The following is a 23834-nucleotide window of genomic DNA, read 5'->3' as shown; positions in this document are numbered from 1 at the left end:
ACCCTCCAGGACACCCTCCAGGACACCCTCCAGGATACCCTCCAGGACACCCTCCAGGACACCCTCCAGGACACCCTCCAGGACACCCTCCAGGATACCCTCCAGGACACCCTCCGCACTCCCCGAGCCCAGCGCACACCCCATGCACAGACACCCCACAGCCTCACCTTCCCTGCTGTCCCGGCTGCCCGCACCAGGCAGGGCTGAGCAAACACAGGGAATGGCCCCGGAGGGGTCGCTGAGCTGCCGGCGGAGCCCCCGAGGCACCACCAGCCCCGGGAGGAGCCTCGCTCGACCCTCCAGACCTCGCAGTCTCACTCAGGAGTCCGGGCTGGAGCCACAGCGTCCCGGGCTCTGCGGGGCCCGAACACAGCCGGGGAGGGGGTGACATCACAACACCCCCCATTGGGGTCACAACGGGCCGCTTGGGATGTCACCTTGTGCCAGCGGGTGATGTCACAACGCGACATCCCCCCTGACATCCCCCCTCCCACCCCAGGCACGGGGAATCGGGAGAAAACAATTTCTCTCTTCGAAATTAAACAACAGCTGCAGGTGGAAGGACTACACTGTCCCTTAGCAGATGACAAATCCAGGCTCTTTAATAGCATTGACCCAAGGTCTGGGTGGATAAACACGTGTCTTCTCTTACAAAACTCTGGCTGTGAGCTGTACAGAAATGCAAACGTGAACCACACAAAGGCATTTGGTTACAGTTTTTTCCTCTCTCCTGTGGTATCACTATCCCCAGCACTGTACCACGCATCACTTACCAAACACAAAATCAAGTGCAGCTTAAGGAGAAAAACTGCACTTCACACACTTTAAACTTCCTATAGAGAACAAATTCAGCTTGATTGTTGCATTTTCCCCTCCATAAGTTATGAAAATATCTTTCAACAAGGAATCCAAAATAAGCTATGGTACAACATATAAACTTACTTATAAAGACATAAAAATCTGAGTCAGAGTACTAAACAGTATTAATACAGCAGGATTTTCCTTTACATTATCAGTATGGGACATCAAACTTTTTCTGTGTACATTTCAGCCTCCTATTTCATGAAGGTACAAACTTCCAAACAGCAGGTTCTTTTGAAGGCATGAATTTGAACAAAACCTTCAAATGCTGACAACTTATGGCATGTGTGCTCAGGAAACACAGTGTACAATTGCAAGGTAAATTAAAATGTGCGAAAAATAAGAATAACTTAAGACTGACACTGCTGATCTACAGTCTTTCAGACTGATTTCAGTCATTTCTTACTCTCTTTTTATAGACGATTTTGTGGCTCAGGAGAGGCAGGAAATTGTGTGTGATTTAGTGTTCAGCTCAGGGCTGATCCTGCACGGTGAGGAGGAAGCTGAAGAGAGCTGTCTCGATGCTGAGACAGCTCAGACCTGGCTCCTACCCCGCTCTGTGGCTCAGGCAGCACTTTGGGGCAGACCACACTCTCTTGCTCTCTTCAGCCAAGGCCTTCGAAGGCAGTGGGTGGTGCTTGGAGCTCAGTCACTGTCGAATTCCTCTATTGTCAGCTCCTCCTCCTCCATGATGGCCCGGGCTGCCACGGGCTGGGGCTGGCTGCCAGGCAGGTCACTGCCGCTGCACTGGCTGGAGGGCAGCAGGAGTCCCTCGGGATCACTGGGATCGCTCTCTCCCGGCTCCGCATCGGCACCATCGCCCTCCCCACGGAACAGCTCCGGGCTCCCGGGGTCCTTGTCACTGAGAGCTTCCAGCTTTAACCTGTGAAATCATCAGTGCAGCTCTGTGTGACCACGCACTGACAGCTGCTGTCCCACGGGAGCTCACACGGGAAGGACTGTCTGTCCTCAGATACAACCTCACTCCCACTGAAACTGCTGCACTGAGTCACTTCAAGGGCTGTTTAGTAATGCAATTTAAATTATGTTCAATTAGGATTCATGAAGGAAGCAAACACCTGTATTTGTCTATACTCCCTTTCCAGCAGACTGAGCAAATGGGAAAGGGTGACAAGGGAAGTTATCCCTCAGATCAGACTGTCAGTGACACACACCCAACTTATTAATGCAGACACAGTCATCAGTATCCAAAGGTATGGTGCAATGACACTTAATGGCATAAGGAAGTTACAATTAATCTGAGAAGTTACATTGTCACTCAGATGAGGGGGATTACAAAGAAATACATTGCTTAGGGACACTCTCCTTCCTTAATTTTAATACAATTGTCAAGGAAGAGGGAGGTTCCTGGACATACAGCTTGGAAACTCACAGTTAAACTCAGCAGCAGCACCAGTGACAAGCAGGAGATGCTCTGTCAGGTGCCTGAACAAACTCTGTCCTGGTAGGAGATGACAGAGTTTGTCTCACTCCAGCTGTGATCTGGATTCTTTACCAGAAACAGACCAATTAAAGCTCTTAAATTTCAGAGATGTCAAAGCCACACAAACCTAACTGAGGCTCTACCACAGTAAATGATGTCTGTGATTCAGAGGGCTCACGAGAGCCTCAACACAACATCTTGTGCCACATCACCTCATGAGCCCTTCACAATCTGTAAGGAGGGCACATTAAATAAACTCATTAAAATATTTTGTATTTCTACAGGGATACAACTGCTTCAAAGGAAGGTGGAACAATTCCCTGTTGTACCTTCTTCCTTGCACCTCCAACACAAAGGTGAACACAGAATGTTCTGCCAAACTTCCAGATTATTGTTCTGTGTCATGACAAACAACAGGCAAGATGCACTGAACTCTTTGCATCAATTCACTTTTATTCTCACATCAATGTTTTTGATAGTAAAGGAAGTATTTTGTTCAGATCATGCACTGGAGAAACAGTGTCTAGGACAGGTCTAATACTTGATACAACAGAAAAGAAAGTTAAACAAGGATTAAAAGCAGGACTTCAGTAAATCACAGATGATTTACTGTGGAAGGGTTCTCTATGAAAGGGTCCTTCCCCTTAATACAGTAAAGTAATGAAGTTAAAGTATAGACAGGATTCAGTCTTACCTCCCAAAACGCCTTTTCAGTGGCAGCCTCCCCACGTCCTGGATAAAAGCGATCTGAGCTAAGAACAAAGAACCACCAGTGTCATAGTGGGCAGATCATAATTAACATACAATTAAACATAATGGAAAATAAACAATTCATGTGTTAGTCAAGTATTCCTGCATACATTTGAAACATTTTAGATACCAAAACACTGTACATGCACATATGTAACTTTTTTCCCAAACTGCTGCAGTTTACCACAATACTGACAGACTGCCCACACAAGAGACCCTAAAAACCCCCTGACATCCATCCATTTCTATTTATGACGTAGAGTTATTATTCCACAGCCTACAAAATTAACTCATCCTGATGGCAAGGCCTTAGTTAAGACATGAACCTTTTTATTAGAAGCAATTAACACAGCACAAGTGACCTAGCTGACTAAACTGTAATGTTTGAATTATGTGAATTATAAGTAAATTTTTCTGCATGAACGGTCTGCTATTGGATTACCTCAGATTTTACATTTTTTATGCACTATAGACTTGAATTTTGTTTATCTGGGAAAGGCTTCTTAAAGCCTTTTAAGTCTGTTGATGTTATTGGAAAGGTATCAGTAAGCAACGAAAATCCAGTTAATTTTGCACACTGGTTTCCAAGTCATCATCTTCTCAATTCCTCCAGCAGATTTAAAATAAGCCCTAAGTCTAGAAACCAACTTAATTAGTAAAGTTTGATAATCCTACCAGAACAGCTTTAATTTTGGCTGTTACTAGAAGCACCTTTGGGTATCACCTCTATACATTTACCATAAGAATTATTTTTTACTGAGGCAAAAGCACAGACAGTATTGACATTTTGGCTTACAAAATTCTTCAGTATGCTTCAACTGCCAAAAAAGATCAAGTTACACCCATCTTACCTTGGTTCCTCATTGGGTTTGCTAACATAGCAAGGTAAGGCAGCAGCTCTGTCTGAAGGCACTCGGGGGGTAAACAGAAGCTTGAGAACAGAGATTTGGCAGCAAGGCAATTTTCCTGATACTGTAAAAGTTGGGGAGGGGAGAGAAGAAACACAGGTAAAAACACCTGGTGGAACATGATTACTGTAGATATTCTGTACCAAAATACATAGACTTTCCTCCTGCCTGCTAGGTGACTACACACAAGCTACTGAGAAATGAGACTAGAAGAAAATATAAGCAGTTGGAGTTAACATAGACCAATCATAAAAATGGTAAAATCCTTTGGGTTTGCCTTTTGCTGGGTATTAACATCTCCAGGAAATAGCTATCCTTTGATTACAGAATTCCCTGCCCATCCAGGCCAATACTTTTTGACACATAAAGCAAGAGAACCACGAGTTCAAATGTAAAAAATTGCCCAGACCTTTGGTATATCCTGAACAAGCTGAACAACACATAAACTGTAAATTGTGAAACCTACATAACAGTTCAATGTGCAAAAAGCTCACACTCAGCCCTAGGAATACTTTTTAGTATTTGAATGCTGATTGTGTCCCCACTAATGCAGGACTGAGACTCTCCCAGCAGCATGTCAGCTTGGACACAGCAACCAGGCTTTGTCAGAGGCCTCCAATTTATTTTTACATTAAAGGAGTGATACAAATTGCTCTTCAAGCAAGTGCTTTTTAGAAGCAGATGATATCAAAATAGGATATTTGACAAGTTTAGCACTGTGAGCAAATCTCATCTGTACTACTCAATAGTCACACCTTAGGTAAAACAAAGAGAAATAATAAAAATCAAGCATTTACCTTTTTATTGATAAAAAACCACTGGGGTTTATGCAAGGGTCGGAATCCCATCCCTCCCTGCTGGTGGGCAAAGGCCCTGGATGTGTTGGAATGGATCACCCCTCGGGTGGCCACGGAGGCACTGTAGTTTTCCATCACAAGACGTGTCTAAGGGAGAAATTGGGCACTGTGTGACCTCGAGGTGCCTCATTTGAACTGAAACACCCTCAGGAACTGCAGTGGCACAACCTGCCCAGAATTTTAAAGTTTAGAGTACTGTGGAACTTTTATTCAAAGCAGCTGAGCAAAAGAGCTGGTTCAATTCCTTCAGGGGAGAGGCTTATGGACGCCCACACATTTTTAGCATGAGTAGTTCTACTTAAAAATACTTTGTAGAACATTCTACAAACACTACAACCCACTGTAATAAAATGCTGACAGAAGATGGATGAAGAAACGACCTGCATCTCTTCTGCAGCTGATGTATTTCAGCATTCATTAACAACTCACTGTCACCCACACTAAGCCTGCAGCAAACATTCGTAAATGCAGTGAGATGTCACAAAGCTCAATGTCAAAGTGTTCAAAAACAAGTGTGTGCCTATAGAAAGATGACACTCACACTCCAGTTACTGCAAAGGACATCAGCAGCACTCAGATATTCACTGGCTCTCACCACGTCGTCTATATCAGAGAAAAAGTCCACATAGTTCTGGTGGAGGTATAAATTAAACATGGCTCCTGACATATGTGATTTTTCCACAATATCCTGTTAGAAAGAAGAAAAGTTCAGGTTTTACAGGTAGGCAAGGAAAAGCACCCTAGTTAAAGGTATGATCCATGCAGATGTTCAGGGAGCTGGAACACAAGGTCTCAGCAGTGGTGTTGGGACACAAAGGGAGCTGGTTTGCCCCAGGGAAGGGGGACAGTGCTCCCTCCCAGATCAATTATTGTGTAACTGGGACTGAACAGACACACATTTTGATTAAACCACGTGATTGAGAATTTGCTCTGGTGTGTTTCCAGCCCAACTGAACTCATGGAGTAACTGCAGGAGTACCTCAGGCTGGATGAGCAACGTGTCCCGATGGAATTCTGACAGGTGGGCAGGAAGCTGAGGGAATTCTGCCTCTGACACTGCTTCTCCTACAAGGGATTGCACAGTCTTTAGTCTTTCAGCATGAGAAACATTGTTAGCAACTGACAGCTCTACAGCAACCTAAATTACAACATTTCCAGCTCCCAAAAGACCCTGAAACAGGCACAAATCCCTAACTATACAGTCAATGTCAGAGTCATCAACACACAGCTGGTTACATTAAGCTCCACGTATTAGTTTTCCCTCACCCCACTACTTCCATTCCATTGATTTTGGAGCTAATATTGTGAATTACTAGCAATTAGTACCTGATTTCATACCATTGTTATTGACCAAACATCCCCATCAGAGGTCACCCTAATTTTCTTTAGCAAATCCAGCTATTAGCTGCTGACAGGCTTTGCCCACTCAAAGGGAGAATAAGTCAAAGTTTTCGTACTTTTGCAATAAATTATTTTCCCCAGAGCATGGAAAAGAAAGATGGATGCATCTTTGCCACCAATGGCTTGTATCTCCTGGTCTTCTGTGGTATCACATTTACTTTTCTTCCTTTCTTTAGACACTGCGGCTTCCTCACATTTTATTGTGGAGCTCCTTTTCTTCCTCGACCAAAACTCCTTCTCCAAAGAGCAGTCTATCAATTAAAGCAAAAATAAAATCAAGAGAAAGTACATGAATCCACAGAAGTTTTCTATTACACTGGTACTGCTAATGCTTTATATAAACCAATAATAGCAATAAAAAGAACAGAAAAGGTTACATAAATACAGGCATAAGGGAAAACTCCTTTATTAGGAAGACAATCCAGTCACCTAAATTAGCACCATTCACTGGCTTCATTCCACTTCTGTCCCTTAAGCCACAGCTGAGGTACCAACTACTTTTTCTGAATAACAAACAACTGTCTTTTAAAAAAGCATTCAGGCTTATTCCATCTAGTTCTGGTGTCCCCCACTTGCCTTTGTTTGGAATTTCACCTTTATAAAGCATAAATACAAATATATGTAAATTATGTTTCAGTTACATCCTCTTCACTTATTAATTTGTCTTATGTTTGCATTGTCTGTACAATATCCTCACTGAAACACAGGTGGCAAAGCACACCTTTCATTTAGGTGATCCTTCCAACAGCCTACTAATGTTTTACAACCTACACAATGTTTTGAGCTTCTAGAAATAAACCCCTCATTCTACTGTAATTTAATAAACTTGGAAATTTTCACCCCCAATTTGATTTAGTGGCTAGTGAATGCTCCTAGGTGAGCTGAGAGAAATTATCTTTCAAGTATTTGTTTTTCTTTTCTCCCACAATTACCATGGATCCTTTTTACCCACACATCAATTTCTTAACAACTACTGACTCATGAAATGCTTACAAAACAAGCAGGATAAGAAACGTAAGAAGGAGTCAATGAAAATATTGCTCTCAAATTAAGGTTGAGTCTTTGTGACAGCAAACACAAATAGCAAAAACACCAAGAAAAGAGGGTCTTTCACTAAATTAGGTCAGCACATGCATTGCTGCCACGGTTTAGCCCCAGCCAGCCACTGAGCCCCACTCACTCACTCCCTCCCTCACACACCCTGGGTCTGTTCCTGCTCCAGAAAAGTGTGTCAGAAATGTTGTGCACAGCTCACCCAGCCCTGCTGCAACACCAAACAGAACACATTCTCAGCAGAAACGGTCAAAACATCGCTAACTTAACAAAAACAAACCCTTTTACCTTTCCTTGAGGAAAACTGGAGGCTGTTTATTGCACTTCTTATGTCACCTGAACAACCTCTGCAAAGCAACTCCAGAGCAGCTCTATCAAGGGCATGGTTTTTCTCTCTGTTCTACAAGGAAAAGCAACATTAAAAACAACAAAAAGGCAGGAAAAGGTGTATGTGAATAGGCTGCAGATCACCACAGACACATGAGCATCCACCGTGTGCTCAAACCATGGGCTCACTTTAAAACATTTAATCCATTTTTACACAGCCATGTTAAAGAGAAAAAGGCACACAACTCTTTGCAGGTGTCATTCAATAAGGTACTTAATTGTAATCAAAGAGTTCAGCAATAATACAGGGTTTAAGTTCAAGACCTCTTCTAGCCTTGCTGGATACAACAAACCAATGGAACAAATTCTATTCCTGTTATTTGTTTCATATATATAGGTACTGTTATAAATTTTCATAATTAACTTTGTAGACTCAGACCAAGGATCAAGTGAAACTAATCTGAAAAACAGGCCTGTTCCTTGTTTTCTGTTGGGGTGAATGGTGAGGGGTTTTTTGGGGGTGTGGGGCTCTATAAAATATCAAACAAATACAGTAACAAAAAGAACATATTTCAGATATAAAAATGTGAAATCTTCTGGTCCTAGCACTGCACAGAATCCAGCAGCTCTGACAACTTACCATCCCAGCTTCTGCTGCAGATATTCGACTGAGAACCTTCATCATATTTGTTGGTGCAACAGGCTTGAAACTGTTGAATGTCATTTTAAAAAAAAATCAATTAGTTTCTGACTTCTCACTTATTTTAACCACGTTTTAATGAGAGAAAAGATCTTACCTAATAGTGGATACACAAAGCTCCTCTAGAATTTCTGCTGGGAACAGTAACCTCTGGTTGTTGTCTCCACTGAAGTTGTCAGAGATTATAAATATCAGGGGGCACCTACTGGTACGAACAAATCTCCTGAATTGGAAAACAAGCAAGTGCTGTGAGGACCAAACCCCAGTTTGCTGCGAGTGGCCAAAGATAATAATTAAAAACTTATTTTGTGCCAACCTGAGAATGCCATGCAGGCTGCTGGGGTCCCGGTAGAACAGGTTGGGAATGTCCTGCCCAAAAGAAAGAGCTGCTGACACTTCATTCAGAGGTGAATATTCCCTCCCACAGACACCAACACTGTCATGGCACATCACATTGCTGCACATTTGTGATTCCTGGCTAGCTTCCCTACAACCAAATTTGAATGCAGCCAACGCTGAAAAGAGCCAGAGAGAGGGGAAAGAACCCAAACTCAAAGCACAGTATGTCTTTCATGACAGAAAACAACTATCTAAAAATAAATGCTTTCTTTCTGTCTCTGCTTCCTAAGAAACAGCCCTGGGTGATCACATTGCCTGCCAGAGATTTACCCAGAGGAGAAACACTCCAGGCAGCTCTGCTGGGGAAGAGGGCACAACATACCATGTGAGGTGTGACAGGACCTACACGAGAAGGTGACATTATGATGACAAGTCACACAAAACTCCCAAAATCTACAGTACCCAACTAGAATTTTTGCCGTTTTTGTCTTGGAAGTTTACAGACAACCTGACTATCAATTTCTGAAATTCCTTCCATAAAAAGGAAGAAAGGGTCAGAAAGAAATTGTTATTGAAACACATTCCTGAGCAAGTACAAATAAAGTCTTGTCCTGTACCTGCCCAAAACTCCTTAGTCCACACCTCTGTCCTAAATAACATCCCGTGAAGACCAGGGACTGAGTGCTAAATTGCAAATGTTTCTGATTGTGTTCATCCTCATCTGTCTCCTGCACTCTCCTGCATCCTTAAGGGACAGGAACAATGGGATTTTTTCCCACTCTTCCTTTTTACACACATGGATAGTTCTAGACAAACAATCAAACATGGGAACGACTTTCAATGTTGTGTTGATCTCCTTTGTGGCACTCTGTTACTTATTGCTGTACTCAAATCAGACTCCAACTCCTGACTTTTGGTTCATCTACAAGTAGAACGTGGTTCTCAACTGCTGCAGAGGCTCAAAGAGCAACAAAGACCTCATCTGCAGTAAAGCTGATGAACTTTGGGAAACACCAGTCCACCAGCTGAGGGTCGTGAGCATGTCAGTATTACAACATCAGGTACTGTTTTCAACCCAAGATTTCACAAGTTTTCACTTACTTCAACAAGAATAAGCTTTTTATCACTTTCTGAGGACTCCCCAAGCATCTGAAGTTTGTTATACTTATTTGCTCTTAATAGAAAATCTTGAAAGAGAGTTGCTTGGGCCTGGCTCGGAAACATAGGAAAACTGGAGTCTGAAAGAGAAAACTAATTAAAAATATGTATTCCATATTATACCAAGTAGAATAAAACACCCACAAGAACTAATACCCACCCATGCTGTTTTCTGACAGCACCACTGAAGAAGCCCTTTGGCAAACAAATACAAGAGAATTTTTAAAAAAGGTATAATTCAAGTGAGGGCCCCAATAAAGACATTTACCTGGTTTTATTTAATTGGTTCAAGTAATATCCATGCTATTACAGAGCTCTCTGTACTGATTTGAATTGTCAGTTATTTTGGAGTTAACACTGTAAAAAACCTAAATCCCTTTCCAGATAAAAGCAACAGAAAAGTTTTTATTTTTATTTTAGGGAATGGATTTGCACAGATGTGGATCTGATTTCATATGTGACAGACACAAAAGAAGCAAAAACACAGCATATGAAAACCATAAAAGTAACTGGAACAGGAAAAATAAGAGAAAAAACCCAAAATACTTACCATGGTCAAGCATGTTTCTTAACTCTTCCTTTGTAAAGTCTAAAGATATGGGATTGGTCCATTCTTGCACCTGAAGGCCAAGATCTTTGGCCAGAATTTGCAGAGTTGCAGTTTTTCCACAGCCAGGGGGACCAGTCAGCAGCAAAACAGAGCCACCCTGACACAGAGGGACAGAAATAACCCCAAGTGTGACTGATAAATAATGACAGTTGGCTGGAGATGAATATTGGTTGAATTTCCCCTGTATTTTCTCTGGCAATGATCCTCTTTCCCAAAGAAACCCAAGTCACATATTTTGTGTTGTTGATTTACTTGCTGAGTGTTCAGACAGAGGACTCTGAGAGCCCTGTTCTGTTCTGAAAGCCCCTGGTTAGGTGGGCAACACTGGCAATTTATGCCAGTGTACAAGAACAGCTCCTACCCATCCAAACTAAAAACATCCTGGTACACCAACCCTGTGCAACTGGACACTTCCCAAGAGACCTAAAAATTAACCTGAGGTTTCAAGCACACTGAAGAGTTGTGATTTATGACTGGAGGCCAAAAAACAATATTTCTGACCAAAATCAGAATCCACCTCTCACCAGCACAGGCCCAAAACAAAAGTACAAGCTCTAACCTATGTCCTTAACAGATTTCTTACAATGATACACAACCACCACCTCTCAGTTGAGGTTTTTCTCTGAACTTAGAACTGCATCCAGCTCATTTGTGTGGTTTGATACCTCTGGCTGTTCATTTTAGCATGTTTACCTGCTTTGGTTGCCTCTGAAGTATGTGCATTTTTAACCAGGCCTCAACTTCTTCAATTTTCTTCTTTTGCACAGCAAGGTCATTCTGAAACAAGGTTAAAACACGTGAAATTCACATGTTCACCTCCTGGTTTCTAAAGATGAGATTCAAGGATAAAATACATGCTGACTGAAATATTAAGACATGCTGGTGTGTGTTCCAGTTACATTTATGCTTTGCAGAGGCAAGTGCCATAGTTAAGGATGATCATCTCAACCTGTTTCCTCCAACAACCTGTTTGCCATTGTTTGCAGTTGGGAAATAAGGAGCTGTTAATTATTCTCAAAGTAACAACACTGCAATCTTGCCTGTTGGTGTCATTATGCTCCACAGCTACTGCTGGAGCCGGCACCTTTTGCTCCTTTTACTCCAATATTGCACAGGTTTTTGTAACCTTTGCAAATCCCAGACAGCTGGGTTTTCCCAGTGCTCGGAGCAGATGGATGTGGCTGGAATTCAGCAACAGGTTCAGAAGTTTAGATGTGGACTGACAGGAAACAACATCTCATCAGCAGCTTTGCCTCCTCAGGAGGCCTGAGGGAAGTGTGTCTCCTACAGATAAAGAGCTCCTGGCAGTGAACAAACCAGACCAGCACCTTTTTGCTGCAGCAAAATGGGATATTCTGGCAGCCTGACCAACACAAATTATGGACAGAAGCACAGCATGTCACCATAATGTTACTACTACGTTAGCACTCAGAGTAAGTCCCACCTGAGTCTCAGGTTTGTACCTCTCCACCCACGGCAGCTCATCCTGGGACGGGCTCCAGCTCTGCCTAGGCTTGCTGCAGGGCAGATCCACCACAGAGGGCTTTGCCCTTTTCCTGGGAGGAGCCCTGGCTTTGCTGTTTTCTGGCACAGAACTCGGGTCCTTCTGCTGCTGCCTCCGGCCTCTCCCAGAGCCGCCTCCCAGGGCCTTCACAGCCACACTGGTGCTCCCCAAGAAGTCATCGAAGGGCTGCCCCAGCCAGTCTGCCACCTGGAAACACAAACACTGTGCCACTGAAGCAGCACCTCCTCCCCTTGCCTGGCCACAGCTGTCCCTAGAAAATGGTACCTTTTTATCCAGTGTACACTTGTCCATCCCTGGAAGTGTCCAAGGCCAGCTTGGACAGGGCTTGGAGCAACCTGGGACAGGGGAAGGTGTCCCTACCCATGGTAGGGGGTGGGACTGGATGGGCCTTAAGGCCCTTCAAACCCAAACCATTCTGGGATTCTGAGATTCTCCAGTATTAAAATAAAGCCTCCCCTCACATGTTGTGCCAAGAGTATTTTGCAGCAAATTGCCAAGTCAGAACAAGCAGAAAACTCCACAAACACGCATCCAAACTAAAGAAGTAAAATTAAATCAGGGATAAGAATGAAGAAGCACCATCAGCTTACTCAGACTGTGTTTACATTAAGGTCAGCACCCGGGAAACAACGTCTGCTGGGGCTCCAAGAGGCCGTTATTCGCACAAAAGCCGTTTTGGGCGGAATTTGCATATTTACCCGCGACGCCCCGTCCCTTCCACACACACACAGGCACCGAACGTTACTCTCGGCACAAAATAACCCCCGGCAAGGGAGAAGCGCCAACGCGGAGCCCCGACCCGGACCCACCTCCGCCGGCCTTCCCGGGGCGCTGCCGGACATCCTGGGCCGGGGGGTACCGGGGGGCGCCGGGGGATCCCCCCCACCCCCCTGCCGGGCGGCGGCACTCGCGGGGTCTCGGTGCCCTCGGAGTCTGGGGATCTCTCGGTGCCCCGGGTGTTTTCTCGGTGCCCCGGGGGGTCTCTCGGTGTCCTCCGGTGCCTCCGTCCCGTCCCCCCGGTCCCGGTGCCGGTGCCCTCACCCCCTGGCCCCGCGGGGTCCTTTCCCTCCGGCCGTCGCCGGGCTGCCCGCGTCGCGCCGGCCCGCGCGGTGACGCCATCGGCGCGCGCCGGCGGCGGCGGAGGCCCCCGCGCACGTGTCTCCAGGGCGACGGCGGCGCCATGAGGCGGCCGAACGTGCTGATCACCGGTGGGCACGGGGGGCTCGGCCCGGCCCCAGCCTGGGCTGATCTGGGGCGTGAGACCGCAGCCCCATCACAGCCTGGGGTCACTGGGGGCGGCGGTCCCATCCCGGGGTGGTTTGGGGTCTGGGGTCCCAGCTCGGGGTAATTTGGGGTGTGGGGTTGCAGTCGGGGTGATTTGGGGTCTGGGGTCCCAACCCGGGGTAATTTGGGGTGCGGGGTCCTGGCCTGGGAGGATTTGGGGTGTCACACCTGCCCGAGAACTCGGGACGCTCCCATCCCATCCCATCCCATCCCTTCCCATCCCAGGCTTTCCTTTGTCCCCCCCCCCCCCCCGTGGGGGGTGTTCCTGCTCCCCCTGAGGGTTCTCTCACTCACAGTGGGGATTCTCTCCCTGGTTTCCCGTTGCCCTCCCTGGTTCTCTGTGGGGTGCAGCTCTGTGCCCTTTTCCCTCACGCGAATCCCCCGACGTCCACTGGTCAAAGGCCCCAGTTCCCCTGCTGGGAGGGTGTTTGGTGGGACCTCCACCTCCTCTCTCACCCTGTCCTGTGGTTTTGGTCTCCAGGCACTCCGGGCGTTGGGAAAACCACGCTGGGAAAGGAACTGGCATCCAGAGCAGGGCTGAGCTACGTCAACGTGGGGGACCTGGCCAAGGAAGGTGCTGGAAAACAGAGGAGTCACCAGAGCACGGGGGATTCTTTGCTCTGTGCAACTCTCTGCTTGTGGTGGGAGAGCTGGGGTTGTGCTGCCTGGAGAAGAGAAGGCTCTAGGAGCACCTCAGAGCCCCTTCTAGGGCCTGAAGGGGCTCCAAAAATGCTGGAGAGGGACGTGGGACAAGGGATGGAGTGAAGGATAAAGAAAAATAGCTTCTCACTCCCAGAGGGTGTTCCCTGTGAGGGTGGGGAGGCCCTGGCACAGGTTGCCCAGAGAAGCTGTGGCTGCCCCTGGATCCCTGGAAGTGTCCAAGGCCAGGTTGGACGGGGCTTGGAGCAGAATGTTCTAGTTGAAGGTGTCCCTGCCCATGGCAGGGGGGAGCAATGAGATGAGCTTTGAGGTCCCTCCCAACCCAAACCATTCTGGGATTCTGTATATGAAATCAAAAGGCAGTTAATTTTCTCTAACAGGAGTTTCTGCACAGGACCCTTGGTGTTCAGCAGTAAATATCAAACTTACCCTTGCACAGATTTGTGAGCCGAGTGTTCCCTCCCCTGAGCTCTGCCTTTTGTTTGCATCCTCCTGCAATGAACGTGCCCCTGTAGACAGTTGTGGTGTCTCTGCCCCCCCAACCTGCCCTGACCCCTTTGTGCTGCAGGGGAGCTGTACGAGGGCTTTGACCAGGAGTACGACTGCCCCATCCTGGACGAAGACAGGGTGAGTCCAGCCCCCAGACAGGACAGGGTGAGTCCAGCCCGTGTCTGGGCCCTCTGCAGTGCCAGGGGAACCTGCCTGTGCCCCTTTGCCCCGCAGGTGATCGACGAGCTGGAGGCCAGGATGAGTGAGGGCGGGGTGGTGGTGGATTACCACGGCTGCGACTTCTTCCCCGAGCGCTGGTTCCACATCGTGTTCGTGCTGCGCACGGACAACTCCTTCCTCTACGACAGGCTGGAGAGCAGGTGTGCCAGGGGGGCACGCCAGGGCAAAGGGGGGGTGTTTTAGGGTGTGAGTCACAGGTTCTCCACTGCTTCTGCACGTCTCACGCTCTCCTCCCTCCGCGCTCTCGTTTTCCAGGGGCTACACGGGGAAAAAGCTGCAAGACAACATCCAGTGTGAGATTTTTCAGACTCTTTACGAAGAAGCTATGGAGTCATACAAAAAGGAAATTGTGCACCAGTTACCCAGCAACACCCCAGAGGACCTGGAGAGAAACTTGGATCAGATTATGCAATGGATTGAGCAGTGGATGAAGGACAACAACTGACTCTGGGTGGAACGGTGACTGCTGGATCTCTTCCTGGGAGGGTTCAATAAATGACATTCATTTTGTATCAGTTAACATGAATTTTACTGTAACTGGACATGGTTGGGGAGTAGAAGGTTTAGAACAGCCAAGTTTGTGAGTGTTTGGAACAGCCTCTGAAGCACCCTGGGAGAGACACACAGGAGGACCCACACAAGGGAATGGAAGGATGGAAACGACACCATATTTCTCAGTAGAGGAGCTGTGTTCAATAATTGAGAACTCTTTGGGCCTCACAGTTAAAACCAAACTGTGAACTCACCCCAGAAAAACTGTAAAATGCTGATAACTGGTGGCACTTTGGATTTCTGGAGGGTGCAACAGTGTCCTGAAAAGGGGTTAATCTAAAGCTGAGTTGTGAGACTGGAAACTGCTGTGCCCCACTGTGTCCTTGGGTGTGAGGCTAATGCAGAATGAGGGGTTGGTTCAGGTTAAGGGAGGAAGTGACATGGTAACAGTTATTTTAAAATTCACAGAACTCTGGGAATTCCTTCATGGGTGAGGACACATGGGCTGTGTCTGCACTGGTGTGGGATGCTGAGCAATAAAGAGCAATAAGCTTTCTTTTCCCTTTTTCTCTCTGTACTCCCCACCACCCATCCTAGTAGTGGAACACACATCACTGCAGGTTTACCCAGGAAATACATCCCTGGGCAGGAAAGCCTGGGGAGCCCCAGGACGTGGCTACAGTTAAAACACTGGCAGCCATCTGCTCTAATTGCTTGTACAGCCTGGGTCCCAGCGGGGCAGGGCAGATAAAAACCTTCCTTCACTGAAAACCCTGCTTGGAAAGCTGCTGTAGGAGGTGCTTGCTAATAAACTCTCAATACACATGATATAGTAAAACCACTTTCTTTAAGATCTCTGTCGTAAAGAGTATTATTGTTAGGTATTTAAGACTATTGCAGATTGGGTAGAGGGTTTTTGGGTGGGACTCAGAGGAATACTGCATCAGCAACCTGATATCATAAACCAAAATGATGATAAATCTGGAGTTTCCTGGCACAACCGAGGAAAAGCACCGAGGGAACACAGGTGGAGGTGCTTTGATCTGGGACGGCAGCAGGGAGCAGGGGGAGGGCGGTCTGTGGGGTGGAGAGGACAACCCCAATTCTTGAGAGCGCCCGGAGTCACCACGTCGGGTCACCTCAGGTCGCGTTTCCGAGAGCTGCCCGACACCTCCCGGGGCTGCAGGGGAAACACGGACCTCTATGGAAAGGTGAGAATAATCAACTCCACCTTCCGCCGAGCTCCGGGTGCCGCTCCCGGTGCCGCTCCGTCCCTCCCGCCCCGGGGCGGGACCGGCATCGCGCTGTGCGGGCGCGCAGGTGGGTGCGGGGGGATCCAGGGGTGCTGCGGAGCCGGGAGGGGTTCAGGGGGGGTCTCAGCGAGGCGCTGCCCCCGGTGCCGCCCCGGCCCAGCTCCCACCGAGGGGCGGGAGCGGCGTTTTTGGCAGCCCCGACCCGCCGGGGGAGCGGCCGCGCCCCGACGGCTCCGTGTTTCTGGCTGCAGCGCTGTCCTGCTGCTTTAAATAAACGCTTTTCCTTTCCTCCTAGATAAAACAGTCGCTTTGGGAGGCGCTGTTGGCGCTGGCCGTGGTGAACGGCCCTCGATCAGGAAAGGAAAAAAAAAAGAAACAAAAACCAGGCGCAAAACCGGGAGGAGAAGATGGAGGGAGAGGAGGATGACATGACATGTGGAGACTTGGGAAACGGCCTTGGGAGGAGACCTGGAGGTGTTTATGAAGCGGAAAACTTACAAAATCCCTATTCAATTAGATCCAGGAAAGGATCTGGAAAGGCTTGTAATTCCCTCTTGTCAGCAAAGGGAGCGGGAGAAAGTGATGCTGCAGCTCTTCCTGGTCCAAAACGAAACAGTTTTTACGAGGGATCACTCAGAAAACCTGCTGCAAGTTCCACACGACAGAACAGCTGCGGTAAGAGTCACTGGGAAGTTAATTATTCACCGGGGAAAAACCTCTGTTAGAAAAACTGAGCCGTTCAGCCGCTTCACGTGTTGTCATCAGGTTTAATTAGAACCATTTGCCAAGGTCCGTGAAGGATTCCAGTAAGTGCCTGTGCATCCTGTGCCTGCTGGGAACCTCCACCTTCCTCCCGGGGCATTAACGGCACAGTTGCTTTTCGGTGATCGAGGCTCTGGCCCTTCTTAGTGTGAAATGCCCGGTTTTAAAGTGTTTGTTTTTGCTTTTTAAAGTGGCATTTAGCAAAGAGCGTCCTGTGGTGGCTGTATCTCTACATACATACACAAAATTGAATGGAATTGCTTGAAGTCCTGCTTTGTTTAAGTAACTTTAAGTCTTCTCAGGTGTAGTATCTAGAGCTTGTGGCTAAATATTCAAAAATCTCATTTGCTATTTAGCTGAACTTTGTGAATTGGCTTCCTTTTGGGCTAAAAAGTTCTTTTCAGAACCTGTGTTGGCATTCATCTTTTTCTTTGTGAAGGAAACGCTGCTGTAAATACCATCAGGTGTGGGCAGTGCTGTTCATTTCACTTCAGCTGCTTTCCTTTACATTTTTAGTGTTTTGACTGAGGTATTTCTGCATCACTTGCTTATTTCTCTCCTTCAGAACGATTCCCCACTATCCAAATGCCACAATAAACTGAGCTGTCTTAAGACTGCCCTTACTTCTACATAGTGCCAGCCACTGTTGTGGTGACTGTGGCTGTTGAAAAGTTACAATCTTAAAACAGTCTAAAAAAATTAAAGTATTTTTTAAATCAAGAGGGATTTTTCAATTTTTTTTCCAAAGGAAAGTATAAAATATTTGTCCTTATTTTCTGTCTTTACAACTGACCTTTTTTCCGTATTTCACTTCTTTAACTGTGAGCACTGTGTTTGAAATTAGTATTTATGTATTTCTTAAATCTGTTTATTAGCTCCAGAAAAAAAGTAAAACAAACCACAAAGATTAAAATTCACCTCTGCATTTTACTTTTTTTCAGGTTAAAGCAAATTCTCATTTTTTTTCTTTAGATATTATAGTATCTCATCATTCAGTATCTCCTATTAATCCTACAGAATCTAATACTGAAATGTCAAATGAAGAACTGAAGCAACGACTTCAGGAAGCTCTGGAGGTTGGTAATGGTGCCAAGGGTGCTGCTCCCCAAATCTGCATTTCCTTTCAGTGTAGCAAGAGGATCTTGGCTTGGATCCAGGTTCTTGAAATTAGAGTGGTAGCTGGGATCTTCATTAAATTTTACAGCAGGAAATCACAGTGTGAGGTGCTGTTTGTACTCTGGGGGTTTGTTGGTTTTTTTGGGTTTTTTTTTGAGGGGTGGGGAAGGTATTTTGAAAGGACTAGAGAATATTGTAAGTAATATACTTCTTTAGCAGGTGTTATTTTTTATTAAGCTTTGGGGCCCGAAAATCTGCAGTGTGAACAACCTTTGGCTTTTTAGCCTGCATTTTTGTCGAGAGGTGCTTAACTCCTACATTTTGGGGGTCCTGTGGTTAAATGTGTTGGTGTGTTGGCATCACAGCCAGCTGAGCTCAGCTGTGACAATACACAGTTTATCTGCTCTGTGCTCTCTGACCTCACGGGATCCCCTGAAAAGAAGTCAAGGAGGTAAAACAGAAGAGGGCAAATTCACTTTGCTGCTGCAGCCGAGTCTTAGCGGGATTACCTTGGCCTGTACTCAGTGTCCCTGTTCTGTTCTGCTTCAGGAAGTTGATATTTTGAAAGTTGAGCTCGAAGCATGTCAAAGGCAGCTCGAAGGAAAAGATGAAGCCCTGAGAATCCTGCAGAGCATGGTAGGAGTTGTTCAGGAACCGTTGGGTAGGGAGTGGTGACGGGAGGAAAACGGAAAACCCTTCCTGCTGCTCCTCACCCAAACCTCAGAAACCACGAGGATTTCCCTGTGCTGCAGCTCAAAGCACTGGGTCTGGAGGTGTCTGGAGGTGGCTGCAGACGTGGCTGCTGCAATGTGCTGCTTTTTCTCCACACATCTGATGTGGTTATGGAAGAAAACTGTGCTGTTGTAGCAGTTCTCATGGTTTTATCTCTGAGGATCCTTCAGGATTTATCTATTTAACATGAAAATAAGGCCGTTTTCCCAGTCCCTTATGTGATAGATTTTGCCAGTGCTTGAAATCCTGCTGCAAGTCACAGGTGTTTTCAGTTACTCCTCTGTCTGTTGTCCTAGAGGACAGTGTGGGTTAGATGTCAGGTAATTCCTTTGCTCACAGCCTGCAATAGTTCTGTTGTTCACTGTCACAATGAGCTCTGGTGAAATCAGTTCCTGCTTTTCTTCCTCCTTGCATAACCCCTTTATAGCTGGGCAGTTTCTGCCCTCGGACATTTGCAGCCAGTTACACCTGGATCAACAATTTACCTGTGTTGTGACCAAGTGTTCACAGATGGGATTTTCTGGACAAGCTGTGAGGAACAACGTGATCCCATCTTAAATTGTGCTGCATTTTTCAACAGGAGAGGTTGTGGGACTGAAACAAGAGTTTGTTGTGCAGTTTAGTGACTGGAAATCAGAGCCCACTGGGGCTTACAAGCAGGTTGTAACGTTTGTCATTCTGCACACTCCCGTTTAGCAAAAAGTGTTGATTTCTGTGTGTGTTGGGCTGAACATGTGTCTAAAGCCAAATTAAGTGAACTTAATGACAGTATTTGACAGAATTGTAGGGTTTTTTTCTCTCTTCTTTTTTTTAGGCAGTATTTGATAAAGCCACCAGTCATACAAAAGCAATGCTTCAAAAAACTGAGGAAGAAAAGAGGACCTTAGAGAAGGTAAGGCTGTGTATCCTTTACACATGGAAACCCGTGGCTACTAATGAGGAATTAACAGACTGTTCATTTAAATCAGTGCAAACCTGCCATTAACTCCAGAGCTTTTAGGAAAGTGTTCTTAGTCCTTTTTAGTGGAATGGGGAAACGTTAACGTGCCACTGTTTTGATCTGGATCTTCTTATTCCTTAGAGTGTGCAAATAATACCTAAAAATCACCAGAGTTCTTCCTTTACTTTCAGCTGGCGTTTGTTGTGGGTTTTGGTCATTCACAGTGAGTTGCTCAGTTCCTCAGGGATTAAGCTGAAAATTCCCAAGGGGTCTAGGACACATGTGCCAAGTTTTCATAGGGAAGATGGGGAGGAGGAGGAGGAAGGTGGCTTGGAGCTGCTGTGTTAAACTGAGTTTTGTCCTTTGGTTCCTCCTCCTGTGTGGCCTGATCAGGAGGGTGACAGGGGAATGTGACAGCGTGGGTTTGGTTTTGTTATAGCCCACTGGAAGCATTAACACAGTCCTGTCACACAGTCTGGGATCCATAAGTCACTTCAGTGTCTGGCACCAGTTTTGTTATTAACAGCATCACAGATTGTCATCCTTGCTGGTCACTGAGATCTCTCTTCTCCCTTTCTTTGGGAAGCCTGTAATGTGCTGCTGCAGGTTTGTTTCTTTCCACAGGAAATAAATATTTTGCAGTGGGAAATTGAATTCGATCAGGATAGATTTAAAAACATAGAAGACACGTGGACAGAAAAATATGACAGGTATTTTACTTCCACCGTGTATCTTTGAGTCTTTTTGTTTTCAGTTTTAATTTCATTGAATGCTGCGTGTCATCTTTTTTTTTTTTGTGTTCCAAACTTGTTTCATCGGGTTTTCTGGGGGTTTTGTGTTTTCCCAATTTTCTTCCAAATTTTAGAAGATTTATTTTATTTTCATGCTAGTCACGTTTGTGCTTTTCAGTTAAAAACGACTAAAATTGTTGTCTTGATTATTTAGCGTGTCTGTAGGCTGGCTTTGCTGGGCTCAGCTTTCATTTTCATCCCATTACATCAGCCAGCTGAGGCAGGTTATCCTTATTTACCTTAAATGTAAATGAGCAGAGAAAATAATGGGGTGTGCCTGCATGTGGAAATACCATTTCCTGGTTAATCGTTGCTTTATTTTCTTGGATTGTAGATCTGAGCATAAGTACAGGTAAAATAGAAGGATTTTGAGCGAGGCTGATCAACTGGTTCTGTGTTTAATTAAGAGTCACTCTGGGTGGACAGCAGGTGTGGTTGGGCAAGAATGTGCCAGAGGCACTAAAGTAATAATGTATAACAGACCTTGAAAAACGTGACCAGCAGACTCGCTTATGTAAAAGTAGGAATTAAATCTCTGAAGTCTCACCATCAGAGTTGTTATTGTCAGTATTTTTTTAACGTTATTGCTGATGTTATTATTATTCAGTGTATATTTTTATCTAAAATATTTCCACTAAGAATCCAGGAACATGCCAAAAGTTTGCAGACTTTTCTTCTGTTGACTTGCACTTGTGGAGGGATGCCCCTTGAAAAAGCCTTTGGCTTTCCTGCCTAAGGAGGTTGGAAGTGTGGCTGCCCAGTTTGGAACAACAAAACTGGTGCTGACTGTCGTGAAACAGAGACGTGACTTGAGAAAGCTGAAAGCCAGGGGCTCAGCCTGCTTTCCAAAATGGTTTTCTGATATCTGAGACAGCAAGATGACGACAATGTGTATTTCCCTTTTTTTTTTTTTCAGGTGAAATAATTCAGACTATTTAGTTTTGAACAAAGCCACGCATTTACTGACAGCTGAGGAGATGCACCAAATAAATTGTACTGCTTTGACATTTAGGTCTGCAGATGCCACTGCTCTGTTCAAGAGGGAAGATGCATTATCACTGCACGTTGTGTGTGCTCAGCTGGCAAGCCCTGAAGGCACAGCTTTCCTTGAAAACAGGGTTCAGCTGCAGGAAGTTTGCAGAGCTGAGCTGTCACGTGTCCAGTGTCAGTTTGCTCTTTCAAGGAGGTTGGAGATTCCTAGCAAGGGTTTCAGAGGTCCATAATTCCTGCTTGCTCTGAGTTTCCTGAACCCACCTCTTCTCAAACTCAGGAGCTGTTGGCATTCATTACACATGAATGATTTTTTTTTTTTTTTAACATTCCCTTGAACACCCCTGGATTGAAGTGGCTGTGTGAGGGTGTGGTTCCATGGGCAGGGTGAGCCTGTTTGAACAGCCTGTGGCACCTGAGAAACCTCAGTGTGTGAGCCTGGAGGTTCCTGGTCCTGCTCCCTCACCTGCACAGCGAAGGCTGAGCAGGACACACACACACTGCTGTAACCTGGTGTATTACCCTGGGTGCTTTTTGCCCCCTGGCTACCAGATCTGCTTCTAACAACATACTGCAGGTTGTTGGTACAGGCATTCTCACAGGAAAATATTACCATTTTTTACGTGAAAAATACTACAAGTGAGAAAACTGCTGGTACACTTCTCCGTAGATAAAAACTCCTCAAACCAAATACTCAACTCCTTTCACTTTTTATTTTTTTCTTCCATCTTTCCAGTAATCCTAATTTTAGTTTGCAGAAATATCAGATACGATGTTTTCATGGGGCTGGTCTTTTAAATTATTTGAGTGCCCATTTTAAAACTTCTTTTTTTCTTACATGGTAATAAAGCTTTTTTTCTAACTTCTGCAGGATATACTGTGAAAATGCAGCTTTTAAGGAAGCGTTGAAACTGAGGACAGAAGAAGTTAAAACACTTAAAGCTGAAAATGCAAGTAAGCCACCAACAGCTCTTCTTCTTGATGCACTGTTTCTCAGGAGTAATTAATGATTTAGCTATGAAGGAAGCTTCTTGTGGGGAGAAGTGTGTTTTTAGTGGCAGCTGATGTCAGTGGATATGCAGAATCCCTCTTTAAATTGGAAAGGAATAACAGCAGCCGCTGGGTCTGAGGGCTCCAGTCCCTTTCCCTTGTTTTTGCCTCCCAAAAACCCTTAAAATAGCTGATTTATATAATTATTTCCCCAGTGTTCTAGCAGAGCAGCTGGCTGACTTGTGAGTGTACAATGAGATGAGCCCCTTAGACCTGAGGCCCAGTAATACATGAAATGGTGTCTAAGTGGGTCATTATTTCTGGGAAAACACAGAGGGAAAAACAACTGGAATACGATTTTGTACATTGTCTGATCAGGTTCCCAAACTGATGCTTGAACCATAGAATGCCTGCCTTTGAGTGCAGTTAAACTCAGAAATTAAGAAATCAGAGCAGAAGGTTTTTCTAATCTCTTTGATTTGTTTCGTAGTCCTGAATCAGCAGTGCTTGGAATTCCTTGCAATGCTCGATGTAAAACAACAGAAAGTTGTTCAGGAGAACATGTTGTTGAGTAAAAGTGACATTACTGATTTTACAGGTCTTGAAGTAAGTATGGCTTATGTGTTTTTTCAAATTGGCTGGTTCAGAGACATGTTTGTATTCAAAACACATAGAGAAAATTTGCTTGCTTGTTATGTATCTCTTTCTTTGGAGCCATTTTCAGCTAATTAGTACTAAATTAGCTAATTTGCATGCCTGTTCATGAGTTTTCTACTTTGTGGCCTGCCTTGCAAAGAAAGAGGAGGCAGAAGGAGCATCAAGCAGTTTTTCACAAGCCAAGACACTTGTTTTTCTTCCTCCTGACACTTAAACCCAGTTCCTGATGCTTCACTTAGCACAGAAGTGTTCTGGTGAGGCTGGGGGGAGCAGCACACCCAGGCTGGCAGGGTTTGCCTGGAAAACACCGTGAGCCAGAAGCCGTCCCCCAGATCTCCTGCCCCTTTGCTCTCACCCTGACTCTCACCCTCCCTGTGCCCTGTTTCTGGGGGTGCAGTGGGACGTTTGGGTGGTGGTTTCAGTGCTCCTTTTGGTGGGCTGTTTGTGGGGTGTTTTTGGTGGGCTGTTTGTGGGGTGTTTTTGGTGGGCTGTTTGTGGGGTGTTT

At 45.7% G+C, this 23834-nt stretch overlaps 3 protein-coding genes across 3 annotated transcripts in view; 2 read left to right on the top strand and 1 right to left on the bottom strand.

The window, feature by feature from the left end:
• Positions 1 to 576: 576 nt before the first annotated feature.
• On the bottom strand, positions 577 to 13020 carry RAD17 (RAD17 checkpoint clamp loader component). The gene is made up of 16 exons (XM_027709088.1): positions 12743 to 13020; positions 11853 to 12119; positions 11102 to 11185; positions 10349 to 10505; positions 9742 to 9878; positions 8618 to 8670; positions 8399 to 8524; positions 8242 to 8311; positions 7563 to 7674; positions 6278 to 6472; positions 5800 to 5885; positions 5362 to 5508; positions 4761 to 4907; positions 3907 to 4027; positions 3000 to 3057; positions 577 to 1744 (listed from the first exon to the last, which is right to left on the bottom strand). Exons 1-16 carry the CDS (start codon positions 12773 to 12775, stop codon positions 1507 to 1509), a joined length of 2031 nt encoding a protein of 676 aa, XP_027564889.1. The 5' UTR covers positions 12776 to 13020; the 3' UTR covers positions 577 to 1506.
• Positions 13021 to 13054: 34 nt separating this feature from the next.
• AK6 (adenylate kinase 6) lies at positions 13055 to 15659 on the top strand. Its single transcript, XM_027709092.1, has 5 exons — positions 13055 to 13141; positions 13699 to 13791; positions 14446 to 14504; positions 14601 to 14746; positions 14862 to 15659. The coding sequence occupies exons 1-5, from the start codon at positions 13114 to 13116 to the stop codon at positions 15049 to 15051; spliced, it is 516 nt and encodes a 171-aa protein (XP_027564893.1). The 5' UTR covers positions 13055 to 13113; the 3' UTR covers positions 15052 to 15659.
• A 692-nt stretch (positions 15660 to 16351) lies between these two features.
• The window catches only part of CCDC125 (coiled-coil domain containing 125), an 11202-nt gene continuing 3719 nt past the window's right edge, over positions 16352 to 23834 (top strand). Inside the window, exons 1-8 of the mRNA XM_027709089.1 lie at positions 16352 to 16418; positions 16647 to 17026; positions 18131 to 18189; positions 18779 to 18865; positions 19776 to 19853; positions 20526 to 20611; positions 22554 to 22636; positions 23163 to 23278. Coding sequence (XP_027564890.1) covers positions 16759 to 17026; positions 18131 to 18189; positions 18779 to 18865; positions 19776 to 19853; positions 20526 to 20611; positions 22554 to 22636; positions 23163 to 23278 — 777 coding nt within the window. The 5' untranslated portion in view covers positions 16352 to 16418; positions 16647 to 16758. The remainder of the gene's footprint in view (positions 16419 to 16646; positions 17027 to 18130; positions 18190 to 18778; positions 18866 to 19775; positions 19854 to 20525; positions 20612 to 22553; positions 22637 to 23162; positions 23279 to 23834) is intronic.

This window comes from Neopelma chrysocephalum, unplaced genomic scaffold, assembly GCF_003984885.1.
Source record: "Neopelma chrysocephalum unplaced genomic scaffold, ASM398488v2 Primary Assembly neopelma1_96687, whole genome shotgun sequence".
Taxonomy (NCBI): domain Eukaryota; kingdom Metazoa; phylum Chordata; class Aves; order Passeriformes; family Pipridae; genus Neopelma; species Neopelma chrysocephalum.
The sequence above is the reverse complement of the archived record's forward strand: the minus strand, read 5'-3'. Positions and strand labels throughout refer to the sequence as shown.

What these genes read in the sequence shown, in the direction of transcription:
- RAD17 (XM_027709088.1), bottom strand. Translation starts at nt 12,775, where the DNA reads ATGTCCGGCAGCGCCCCGGGAAGGCCGGCGGAG. An exon ending in CTTTGTGTATCCACTATTAG is followed by an intron (nt 8,312 to 8,398) that starts GTAAGATCTTTT and finishes GACATTCAACAG; the next exon opens with TTTCAAGCCTGTTGCACCAA. An exon ending in CTGAAAAGGCGTTTTGGGAG is followed by an intron (nt 1,745 to 2,999) that starts GTAAGACTGAAT and finishes ATGATTTCACAG; the next exon opens with GTTAAAGCTGGAAGCTCTCA.
- AK6 (XM_027709092.1), top strand. Translation starts at nt 13,114, where the DNA reads ATGAGGCGGCCGAACGTGCTGATCACCG. An exon ending in CCATCCTGGACGAAGACAGG is followed by an intron (nt 14,505 to 14,600) that starts GTGAGTCCAGCC and finishes TTTGCCCCGCAG; the next exon opens with GTGATCGACGAGCTGGAGGC. An exon ending in TACGACAGGCTGGAGAGCAG is followed by an intron (nt 14,747 to 14,861) that starts GTGTGCCAGGGG and finishes CTCGTTTTCCAG; the next exon opens with GGGCTACACGGGGAAAAAGC.